General features: G+C 36.8%; 1 protein-coding gene across 1 annotated transcript; it reads right to left on the bottom strand.

The window, feature by feature from the left end:
• Positions 1-9838: 9838 nt before the first annotated feature.
• LOC113320505 (putative B3 domain-containing protein Os03g0621600) lies at positions 9839-11834 on the bottom strand. The gene is made up of 4 exons (XM_026568413.1): positions 11699-11834; positions 10997-11414; positions 10743-10886; positions 9839-10591 (listed from the first exon to the last, which is right to left on the bottom strand). The coding sequence occupies exons 1-3, from the start codon at positions 11768-11770 to the stop codon at positions 10795-10797; spliced, it is 582 nt and encodes a 193-aa protein (XP_026424198.1). The 5' UTR covers positions 11771-11834; the 3' UTR covers positions 9839-10591; positions 10743-10794.
• Positions 11835-12940: the final 1106 nt, after the last annotated feature.

The following is a 12940-nucleotide window of genomic DNA, read 5'->3' as shown; positions in this document are numbered from 1 at the left end:
TTTCAGGATTTCCGAATTCCTTGTATTCTTCCAATAGTTGTTTCCTGTGACAGTCAGGCAGCTATTCACATTGCTCAAAATCCAGTATTTCACGAGAGGACGAAGCATATCGAAATTGATTGTTATTTCGTACGGGAGAAACTACTCAACGGCTTAATCAAACCACAACATCTACCGTCTTCTGAACAGCTTGCAGATTTATTCACAAAACCTTTAGGTGTCAAGCAGTTTCAGCATTTGGTTAGCAAGTTGGGTATTCGTTCTGGATCGACTCCTCCAACTTGAGGGGGGGTGTTGGAGAAAATATATTCTTGTTACTTATATTTCCTTAGTCTACTAGGTTTCCCAATTTACTAGGTCTTTCCTAAATTTAGTCTTACGTAAATATAGTTCTTTCCTAGAATATCTCTATTTGTTGTAACCTATTTTGTTGTAAACTTCACTATATATATCAATGAGAATAAACAAAATATTCACTGTTGAAAAACCATAAACACTGTCTCCAAACTTTGATTTCTTCAAAACGAGCTTCACAAAACTCTTAAAACTTCTTCTCTTTTTAATCCCGATCTTTTATATATTCGCACATGACTCTTCAGATCTTCACGGCATCAGGATTCTAGTTCTGGTGTAGATAAGCAACCACTTTGAAACCTCTTCTGACCCATCACAGCTTGATCTTCCATCACCGAGAACCAATTACCAGTTAACAAAACTCGTTACCACTGTGAACTATCCACAGAACACGTTCGTATCACAACTTCACCCATTAAAAATCAAAAACAGCAGCTCAGTTCCATCGTCAATCATCGTCGTCAGTCAGTATGACAATTAAAGCTTGACTGCATTATTCTCTGGCAATATCTATTCATCATTACTCGTAACTCTTTGATCTCACGAGCAGGAACCACTCTTTCCATTCAACTCTGCCACAGGATTTTCGAGCTTCAACTCCACCAAGTTCCACAATATGCCAAATTAACATCACAATGATCAACCCATGAATATTAGCTACATCTCTGCTTGTAATCAATAACTGATGGCAGCAACATCTCGTTCAGTTCTTTTTGCAACTAAATTTCTCGAGATAAAACCAAAGAGTTTATCTCAGTTTCCTTAAACCGAAGCCGTAACTTCTGTCCAACTCACCCACAATTCAACTCAGTTTCGTCTTCTGAGGATCATCTCAGATGATGCTCTTTTCCTTCTTTCTCAGACTCTCGCAAGAAACAAATCAGCATCACCTTGTTGCATCGCTGATTTTATTTCAAACACTAATTTTTCCTCTATCTCAGCTCAAGAACGAGCTTATAATCTTCTTCACAGCAGAAATAGACCTTTATAATCTCGACCTTGTTTCATGTCCATCTTTTCTCCAAACCCTCACGAACAAAACCTAATCAACTCCATCTTGTCCTTTATGACCACCTTTGCTTCCTACTCTTCTCAGCAACATCAATGGCAGCAACATAACAGCAAGCCAATACTTGAGTCTCCCTGTTAGCTATTTTTCACGGCCATAACCTCTTTTTCTTTTGCTTGTATTATAATAACTCTCAATCCTTGATCAAAAACACACTTTCCCAGCCAAAAAACTCTTCAAAAGCAGCACAAGACTTCAAACTACACCTTCTTCTCGTCACCACTGCCAACACCTTCAAACTTCTCACAGTTTTTAAAGAACTTCCTCTCAAACCCTAAAACGAAAAAACGATGCAAAAACTTCTCTAACACTTTCTCCTTCTCCTCTCCCTTCGTCTCACCTTGCTCTGATACCAAATGTAGGGTCGAGCAAGAGAGAGGAGACCACAACACGAAAGCATAAACGACTACATTTATAATCAAATTTGGTGTACAATTATTATGGCTCAATAACCTACTTATAGTCTCACAAACTTGATGATCACTCAAAGTACTTTCCTAATAAAATCAAACTCTAAATAAAGCACACTTCTAGAAACTCTAAATATAGTAAAACTCTAAATACAACAAACGACACAACTTGTTTCTCAAGTTATCTCCAACTTTCAAATATCGCACAGTGTGTCAACATCGTATGTTGATCCAACTTGACTGCGTCGACTGCAGCAGTTGATCCACTTGGACTGGATCAACATCATATATTGATCCACGAACCAAATCACCATATCTTGGTTTAACTTCCAACAGTCTTCACTCTTTTCTTCTTTAACAACCGGGAGACGTTCACCTGACGTGATTCTTTTTTTTCCTAAACACGGTGACCTGGTTTCATTCGGAACCAAAGACGTCGTACGCTTATTTTGGTTGAGTTGCATGCGTGTATCGAGACCAGGAGGAACTGAACATGATTTAGAGATGGAGGTGAGTCCAACTATATCACGTCAATACATCATCATCTTCTACCCATTTGCTCAACCGACACATTTTCTTAGGATTAGGATCTCCTTGATTTTCAGAATCATATATAAAAACCACAAATTGTACAAAATTATAGTGAAACCTACTCATAAGAAAAAAAAAGAAGATGTTGATCCTTTCAAACCACTCTAAAAAAGCGGGGGTCTAACAACATCCCCCAATATTTTGCTTAGCAATCTGTATGGACAAACTCAAATATACTTGTAAGAGAATCAACAAGACTCAATCAATTAAAAGTATATCAACGAGTTTATATCTCTCTTCTTGATTTGATTTACTCAAGCAAGAACTGCGAGTTCTAATCAAATACAAGGAATAACTTGGATGGTACCAAAGACCAATATCCAAGGATCAATCAATGACAATCAACAACAAAAGGTTGGATTATTCTAATTGATGATCTAAACGCACAACCTGTATTATTTCAATTATAAAGATAAAATAATATAATTCGGAAATTTAAATAACACATACACCAGAAATTTTGTTAACGAGGAAACCGCAAATGCAGAAAAACCCCGGGACCTAGTCCAGATTGAACACACACTGTATTAAGCCGCTACGGACACTAGCCTACTCCAAGCTAACTTCGGACTGGACTGTAGTTGAACCCCAATCAATCTCCCACTGATCCAAGGTACAGTTATGCTCCTACGCCTCTGATCCCAGCAGGATACTGCGCACTTGATTCCCTTAGTTGATCTCACCCACAACTAAGAGTTTCTACGACCCAAAATCGCAGGATTTGACAATAAACAAATCTGTCTCACACAGAAAATCCTATCAAAGGATCAATATGTCTCCCACAGATAAACGCTAAAGGTTTTGTTCCGTCTTTTGATAATAATCAAGGTGAATAGGAACCAATTGATAATCCGGTCTTATATTCCCAAAGAACAGCCTAGAGTTATCAATCACCTCACAACAATCTTAATCACATGGTAGCGAAACAAGATGTTGCGGAATCACAAACAATGAGACGAATATGTTTGTGATTACTTTTTATATCTTGCCTATCGGAGATATCAATCTCAAGCCAATCAATTTGATTGTACTCGTACGATAGAAGATGCAAGATCAGATCACAAAACTATGATAAAAGTAGTATCGGTCTGACTTCACAATCCCAATGAAGTCTTTAAGTCGTTAACCTGGTTTTAGAAGAAGAAAACCAAAGGTTAAAGTAGAATCGACTCTAGCACGCAAACTAGTATTACACGTAAGGTGCGGGGATTAGTTTTGCACAATACTAGATGTCTCCTTTATATAGTCTTTCAAATCAGGGGTTGCAATCAATGTTAGCTTAGCAACAAAGCATTCAATATTCACCGTTAGATGAAAAGCTGATTTAGATTCAAGCTAATATTTCTCAACCGTTAGATCGAAAACTTAGCTTGTTACACACACTTGGTAATGCATGATTCTAGGTTTGTTAACCGTACCCAAACGTATGTACTTATTGGTTAAACAATAGTTAACCAAAAAGTTGGCCATATGAGTATTTCATATCAACCATGTTCTTCTTCACCATAACTAGTTCAAATGACTTCAAATGAACTAGTTAGAGAGTTGTTCAATTGCAAGGAAATCTTATGTACTACACAAGACACAATTGAAGAAAAGATGATTTGATTCACTTGAATCGGTTCATGAACTTTTATAGCCACGGTTTGCAAACTGCATTCCTTAGTCTTTTTAAGTTTAAGTTCAAAAATCATCTTCAGATATATAACCTTCTCAAGTTCGCAGACTAGGTTCACGGACTTAAGTTACCAGGCAGAGTTTACAAACTCCAGTAGAAATTCTCGGGTATGAGAACTTCGCCGGTTTCGCGGACTAAGTTCGCGGACTTGGCTCACACCATTCTTCCGGTTCTCTTGATCAACAAAGTTCGCAAACTTTGGTTCAATGAATAGGACTTATAGATAAATGTGTTTCCACAACAATGCTTATGTCCACCATTGGTTATGTAATCTAAACTCTCATTTCAATCATTGAAACATTCTTAGAGGACGTTATATAGTTGTTACACCATTTCTCGTCAAAGAAATTTTCAAGATGATTGAAACATATCATGACTTTCGTCACATGGTAAAGATAAACTTGATCGAAGTGAAAAGCTTACCAACACATATTTCGAGATATAGATAGGCGAGGTATACTCAGATCGAAATACCGAATGTGTATAATCCAAGTCTATATATATAGCATACGACTTCTTGTCTCAAAGAGTAGGAGATATAGTAGATAGAGTTTTGAGTGATAGATAATTTCAAGTCTTCACATACCTTTTTGTAGAGAAGTTCCACCGGTTCCTTGAGTAGTTCTTCTACTTGTATGATGAATCGTCATGAATTCCTTGAGCTCAACTCCACTTTCTATCCTAGTCCGAGACTTAGCTATAATAGACTAGAAATCAAGACTTATATTTTCACTAACATTGACAAACATGCTTGAGATAGAAACTCATGCGAGTTCGACCGAGCAATGCTCTAACACACTCATTATTTGATCCTAAAAAAATCCAAAAAGCCTTTCTAACAATGCGTCGCATGATTTCCTATCATGTTTATTTTAATCTGTAGTTGTATGCTTTTTTTCCGGTGTTCTTTTTTTTTATGCAAAAGGTTAATATATTAAATCAAGCAATGTAATACAGAAGATTTACAATTTCATTTTCATCGAAAATATTAGAAGTAATACTTTATGTTCGCACTCGTTGACACAAGTGTGTTAACATATGATGAAGTCTTTTGATCTTTGCTTCTTTTGTAATTGAGTCTGTTGCAGCATTGTAATCTCTGTTTATAAATTTTACCTGCGGTTGAGGAAGTTTATCCAACAAAGAAATTGCTTCTTTAATAGTATTCTCTGCAATCCATGAAGCATCTTTAACTTTTTTGGTGATAGAATACAGTATGGGTTTACAGTCTTTGACTATACAGACGCTAGAAAGAATATTATTTTCTAGCAAATTTAAAGCATATAAAAGAGCTTTTGCTTCTACATGTAACTCCGAGGAAGCCCAATCAGAGCCAGTTGAAATATGTAGGAAAGCTTCTTGGTCTACCGTGTACAGAATGAAGGCATATCCCGTGGATAGATTTTATTTTCTATAGGACGCATCAATGAATATTATCCAATCCGACCCGATGTTGTTCCACCCGTGTTTGAGAATCTTCGTTTATTGGATGCCATGAGATTTGGTCGCTTCCTTGATAATTAAAGACTGGATGAAATATTTTATCTGTTGAATTAATGAGGAGGGATCCGGAACGGTTTTTCTGAAGACTACCTCGCATCTATATTTCCATATGAACCAAATAATGATTGCAATTTGTTCCCTAAATTACGAGAAGTTTTGATCAGATATCAATAATTTAACCCACTTGCTAATTGTATTTGTGTGAATCCGAGAATTGACTGTGTCTAAGGAGCAACCGAACCAAACTACTCTGGCAAAAAGGCAAGTTATAAATAGATGATTTTCCGTTTCCATAGCTTGGTTATTGCACCATTGACACTCTGGGGAAACCTCTGGCCTCTGGGTTATGAGCCGCTAATCTATTCAAGGTCGGTAAAGCTTTCTGAATTAATTTCCAAATAAACAGTCTGATCTGAGGTAGAGTCTGCATCTTCCATAGTTTTTCCACGAGAAATCTATATCATTCTCATTATTAGAATTGCGATCAATGAGAAAGTTATAAATATTTTTTGCTGAGAAATCTCCCGATTGGTGGTGAGCCCATCTTATCCTGTCTCCATCTTCTTTATTTGGGGTAATAACTAGAATTTTTTCTTTTATTTCTTAAGAGAACAAATCATCTAGCTTTTCCGTGTCCCAATATCCTTCATTATTTAATAACTCTTGAACTTTTTGTGGAAAATTATCATCTCTGCCTCTTGGTTTATTTATCATGTCCATGTTGGGAATCCAGTTGTCCTCCCATGTCTTCGTATTAGCTCCATTTTTCACTTGCCAAATATAATTGCCTTTAATAATATTTAAACTTTTCTGAATGCTTGTCCAAATCCATGATAGCTCATAATTTCTTAGGAACGAAAAGATTGGAATTATAAAAGTATTTCGCTTCAAGGAGTTTAACCCATAGCTGAACTTTTTCCATCATTAATGTGCTAGCTAGTTTTGTTAAAAGGGCTATATTGAAATAATGAGGATTTTTAATTCCCGATCCCCCTTGTGTTTTTGGCTTGCACATGCCTTCTCCACGCCTTTATATAACCACCTTTACCTTTTGACTAAGGGTGCACAGGAACCGAGCCGAATTATCGGACCGTGCCGGAAAAGGTGGAACTGTACCTGGTTTTGTACCGAACCGAGGAACGGGGTACAGGTACCGGTCGGAAAAAGAGGAACCGAGGATAGGGAGGTACAAGTACTCGGTCCTAACAATATCCCGTGCTGTCCCGTACCGATTGTACCCATTAATATTGATTATTAGATTTAGATATAACCTGACGGTGGAAGATTTTTAGTATATATAGAAATTAGGTTAGGGTTTAGAATCAGAAGTGTTTCCCCCTATGTTGTTTCTCAGTAGAATCAATCAGCAGCCTCTTCTCTTTTCAATATACTTCTCGTTCTTTTATTTTTCTAATCAATATGAAGAAGAATTCATATAATTGAGTTCTACTAATATGGCTAGTAGTTCTAGTTCAGTTTCTCCATTACCCAGTTCCTGTCTTTGCTGAGTGCACATGCGAACCAGAAGATGAAGAAGGTGTTAACAAAAACCAAGCACTTCAACTCAAATTCATATCTATTGCCGCCATTCTTACTGCTAGTGCAATTTGTGTATGTCTTCCAATTTTAGGACGAAGCATTCCAACTTTACATCCAGATAGTAATTTATTTTTCTATGTTACATCGTTTGCTGCTGGTGTCATCTTAGCTACGGGTTTCATTCATATCTTACCCGATGCTTTTGAAGATTTGTCTTCTCCTTGTTTGAAAGAAAACCCATGGGGGAATTTCCCTTTTCGGGTTTCATTGCTATGGTGTCTGCTATGTTGACATTGATGGCTGATTCTAACAGAAAAAAATTTAGTTTGTGGAACAGGTACCGACTGGTACCGGAACCGTGTCTGGTACCGTACGTGTACCGAATGGTACCGGAACCGAGGTACATGGTACATGTACCGGTCCAAAATTTTGGAACCGAGACTAGGAAGGTACAGGTAGCCGAACCGTACCGTGTGCACCCTTACTTTTGACTCATCTTTTTTCCACCAATTTTTTTTCTGAATTTTATCTAATTTATCCAACATTTGCATCTGATATGTTGGATAAGCTCGAAGAATGCCTCCCTAACATAACAACTTTGATTTCCAACCTTGTAAAGTATTATAATATTTTTGGAGAAGTGGTTCGAAATTCTCCTTCCTGTTTTTATATAGAAGAGAGGAGTTCCTAGATTTTTTTGCTGGTGTTAGGTTCTCATTGGTACTTATGTACAGATTGACCATTTTAGTGGAGGCAAATTTTCTGTTGGTTGGCATATATATATGTGAGAACCTCTTGTGAATTTGGGCTACCAGATGTCGTACAAGATTACAATATCTAGTTTGTGGTATTGTCGCAGGTAATTTAAGGGATCACGAGTAACAGGGGTCCAATGACCTGGACATTCAAAACTAATATTTTCATATTTGGAATGTCCAACGGAAGAAAGACCTAAACCGTGACCAGGGCCCAAATAGAAACCAGTGTGATGGGCCTAGAGAAACAGAGAAATTAGCACAAAGAAAGAACAGACTTGAGAAAAATCACACAAAATATTCAGGAGAACTAAATTCAGGACAGAATATAAAAACACACTGCAAGGGAAAGGATAAAATGAATTAAATCAAGGATAGGACTAAATCAAACAGGTTACTAGATTTAGGAATTAGTCCAGACACGAGGTGTGAGATGAAAGACCATAGAGAACTAGAGCAAAGTAGAAGTAAATTCACCTTAAGTAAAGGCAGTAAAAATATGACAAAGCTATGAGTATAGTCAGAAGTTACAGCCATCACTAAGAGTTTAGATAGTTTTGATCAAATGCACTCATATGCAGTCAGATGCACTTTTGAACCCCGATCAAATCCTGGTGAGCAGATTGTCTATCTCCCTTAAAACAGAAACTCTCATTTCTATATCCTTTTCTTTAAGCAGCTCAAAAACACAAATATCGCCTTCTGTCCGACCTAAATCTCGTCTAAGAGAAGTCCAACCAGAGGATATGTGTTACATTACCTTTATAAAGTAGCCAAAGGTCCACACTTTATCCTCTGAATTTCGAACCATGATAGCTTTGGCCTTCTTCCGTGGATGTTCCTTGGCAAAGCCGCAAGGAACATGCTGCACAAGAAGGAATTTTTTTTATTTATAGGGTACACCAGAAAACACATGGCAAATTAATTGAACGAATCATGCAAAAAGTATGCGGTGGTACGTGGTTAAGCTAGTTTTTGTTTGAACAATAGGGCTTCGGGTAGTGAAGCAACAGTATAGCGAGAAAAACAAATGAAAAGAAAGCTGACATATGGAAAAATATTTGAATTTCAGATAGACCCGAACCTCAGAATACGTTGATATCAATACAGAACTGTGGTAGACCTCATCAACTAATCTAATGATTACTGGAAATACTGTGAAGTGTGAAGAAAAATCCGGTAGAGACCAACACAAAATGGGGAATCTTTGTGTATAGATGATGTTCTTCCGGTAAGAGGAAACTTTGCAAAACAAATCTAAACAGAGACCAAACTATGTCCTATGTGTCTTACAGAGTTCGAGAATCAAACCCTATTAGTTGGTTAAGTGTAGGCTCGAGCTATTGAGTTTGCTACTGATTTACAGATAAGACCACGACACAACAGTTTGTTATTGTTCGAGGTTGGATATTCTCATGGTTTCATTCAAGTAACCCTATCAAAACAAAAACAAAAACAAAGGAAGCAGAGAATAAACAATATTTAAAAGGCTGCTACAACTCTGGGATATTCAAAAGAGTAGGTGCAACAATGTATTCAGGAAAGCAAGTTCTAAAATCCAAAAAAGTAAATTGTTTTTGCAGTGCAGAATATTCATTGGTACATAAATCTCAAGCCAAAGTCGAAGCGCAACAAGATAGAACTGCAACTTGTGTTACTAATTAGGGATTTTAGCAGATGGCAGCAGAGTTATATCTAGATAATGTCATTTCTTGTGGACCTAATGCAGCAACTATCAAGGCCACCAGCACAGCAGATCTTACTAGTGTAAAATGGGAATTTTAGAACCCCATCTTGTATCGTAAACTTGTTCTCAATACTATAACAAACCTGGGACTCTATCTATGTTGTGCATTGTAGATATCCCAAAACTTGGGATCATTCACCTGATGTTTGTATGAAACTTATGCATACTTGTTAGCTTAGCATATAAAATTCCTTTTCCAGACCAAAAAGAGAAAAATGATTATATTAAAGAGTGAAGTTTTTAGGTCAAGATCTGTCACCAGATATCCACCAGTTAGACAGGTATCTCGAACACAAACTGCAAAGAAAGGAGATCGAGTCTGACGCTTAAATAACTTGGTTACTTGAGCCACTTCTTCATTGGCGGTTCTCCTTGATAATTTATAGAAAAGTTTTGAGGCCTCGGGTGAATTGGACTTGTCTTTACTCTCTTCTTCTGTAACGACTGGTAGACGTTGAGTTCTTTCATTTCCTAAACACGTTTCCCTGGTTTCATCCGTAACCAAAGACGTTATACCCTTATTTTTGTTGAGTTGCATGGGTGTATCGAGACCAGGAGGAACTGACAACTGCGCTATTTCCTCATTTGTCGTACTTTCAACATGAGTTCGAGATGGAGGTGAGTCCAACCATATAACGTCATCATCTTATACCCTTTTGCTCAACCGGCACCTTTTCTTAGGATTAGGATCTCCTTGCTTTTCAGAACCATATATAAAATTGGTAATACGCACACAGAATTGTGAATTCCCATTGTAAATGATTCCCAAAACATAACCATCCTTTAAAGAGTGATATTCCTGAATTCCTTCCAACCTTTGTAAAACCAAACCTTGCCTCCAGATCTCTTCAATTCCACATTCCAAAGTCTACCATTAGCGCTTTTCAGAGCAACAATATCTGACAGTGTCCTTCCTATTTTTCTTACTACCTTTTTAGGAATCTCCTGCAGGAGACAAACCATCATATATACAATAAAACTCGATTGCAGTAGAATTCATAGATTACTAACTATAAGAAATTACATTAACACCATGATGAACAACATTGTCATTCAGTTAGTTGCAGCATCAGAAAAATGATACAAGAAATCTCACCATTTGATATTTCTTATTCTCTGTCCAAAAAAAATAAAAACACGGTTTCCCTTTACGCGAGCGAACACTCTGTTTGATTAGCCCCTGTCCTTCCCTCAATGACAGTTGCTTTTCTCTTTCGTGCATCGCATTTAAACAACTCACCTACACAATACACATAGGAAACATAGTTAGATAGGATTATGCTAATCACCTGAGCCTATAAACAGTTACAGCGAGACGAATATGCATATACTATTGCAATAATAACTCACATTTCTTTTTGCCAGAACTAAGCGAATCTCCTCCAGTATCGCCTGCATGATACTTATGCTGATCAAACCCGGAACCAGAATTAGTGAATTGCCTCTTACTTGTTTCTCCACATTCTTTCCTCTTCCTTGAGGGAATCGATTTTACGCCATTGCTGCCCGTAGGAGACGATACCTTTTCGCATCCATTATTACCATACAACGTAACAACAAACTGTGAATTGCCAATATACTTCATAGTAACAAAATCCCCCGCCTGTAAACAATGTGCTTCAGCAAAATCAGGCCACCCTTTCCAGAAAGACAAACCACCATCTTTTTCTTCTCTAACCTTCACATTCCAACATCCTGATGGACTTCGAAGTATCGAATCATAGGGTATCATCCCGTTAAAGTTCCTGATGAAATTTACTGGCACCTTCTGCATAGTTGAGTCATAAACATACACGAATTCAGGTATTTAATCAACAATTAACACAACTGTTCAAGTAAATCATTATTCTTCGTCTAACCCTCACCATCTTCAAAGAAATAAATTTTCCTTAATAAATAATGAGAGATCAGAACAGTGTTTCACTTCTTTTACTTTTTTTTTTCTTTTAGGTTTATATTTCATTAAATAGTAAATAAATAAAAATGAAACAAACACATTTAAAAAAAAATTAATAATCAGTAAAAAAAAATGAAAATAGATGAGCAACTTACAAGCCTTTTTCCAAAATCTCCTATCATCACCTTGAAAAATGAGGGTCTACTGTAATTTTGCGGGGCACCCATATTCTTGTTTATCGGTCTCCAGTCAAATTTCAAAGGAGAATGAGGAGGAAGAAGAAGAAGAAGATAAAGAAGAAAAAGTGAAACTACTGAGAGTAGCGCTAACAGTGTCAGTGCCACTTAATAAGCTATGTTCAGTAAATGCTACCAACCTACCATAAATTTAATGGGTACAACTACTTGTGTACTTTGCAACACCATCCTTGTATTATCGTACAACGAGTATCAATTTTCCTAGTATGATAGTATCCAACGCAATCAATTGAAGCCGTTGAAAATTCTACTTCAGCTGTTGAAATTTGACGCTGTAGATTCTACCAAAATGATGAACAAATTGTACAAGTAGTAGGAGATGATGCCAGTATTGTGCTCAGCAAACATGTTATATTCACTTCATTTATTATTTTTCAATCAATTGGCAGCAGTCTTTAATCGAAGATTCTATATGTCGGAGCAATGGCAACAAATACACTTTCGTTAAACAACTTGCAAATGCTAGTGAAAAAAACAAATAAGGTTCAGAATACTTTTCCAGCACACTTTTGTTTTGATCAAATGAAGAGCAAAAACAATAGGATAAGCAAATCTGCATCCGGCAAGTTCATCCCTAGTCCAGACTATGGTGTAATCAGGTGTTGATGGTATAAATAAAATGATGAATTCAGAACTGCGCTGCTAGAGCGAACCCCCAAGTTTATTCAAGATAACGTCTGGGTTTAGTTGTTTTTCGGCTACTTTTATCTTAAATATTCAACATGAAAGAACACAAACCAACACTATAAACCTATTTCTAGTGCCTCAAAGTATTAGGGTACATTAATCTTCTGATAAATAATGTAAAAAAAAAGCATATTAACCAGAATTTATTCGTCAACTAGTTTATGACTTACTTACAGGCCTTGATAGGGTAATGTGGCGTGCTCTGTTAACATGAATCATACTCTTGACTGGATAGTCTTTAGCCCTCTTTCTATTCTTCTAAGTATCACTGGCCTAAGCTTGTTCCAATCCAACTTTGAGCTATAACATTGATAACCCTTGATGTAACCGCTGATATCTTCCGAAGTAACTTGCCTCAAAATCATGAATAACAATAACAACTGCAAGAAATCATCCAAACCAGTGTCGGTATCAGTGAAGTTTAATAAGAATATAAGCAAGAAAATGATAATA

Source organism: Papaver somniferum, chromosome 11 (genome assembly GCF_003573695.1).
Source record: "Papaver somniferum cultivar HN1 chromosome 11, ASM357369v1, whole genome shotgun sequence".
Classification (NCBI taxonomy): Eukaryota; Viridiplantae; Streptophyta; class Magnoliopsida; order Ranunculales; family Papaveraceae; genus Papaver; species Papaver somniferum.
The sequence above is the reverse complement of the archived record's forward strand: the minus strand, read 5'-3'. Positions and strand labels throughout refer to the sequence as shown.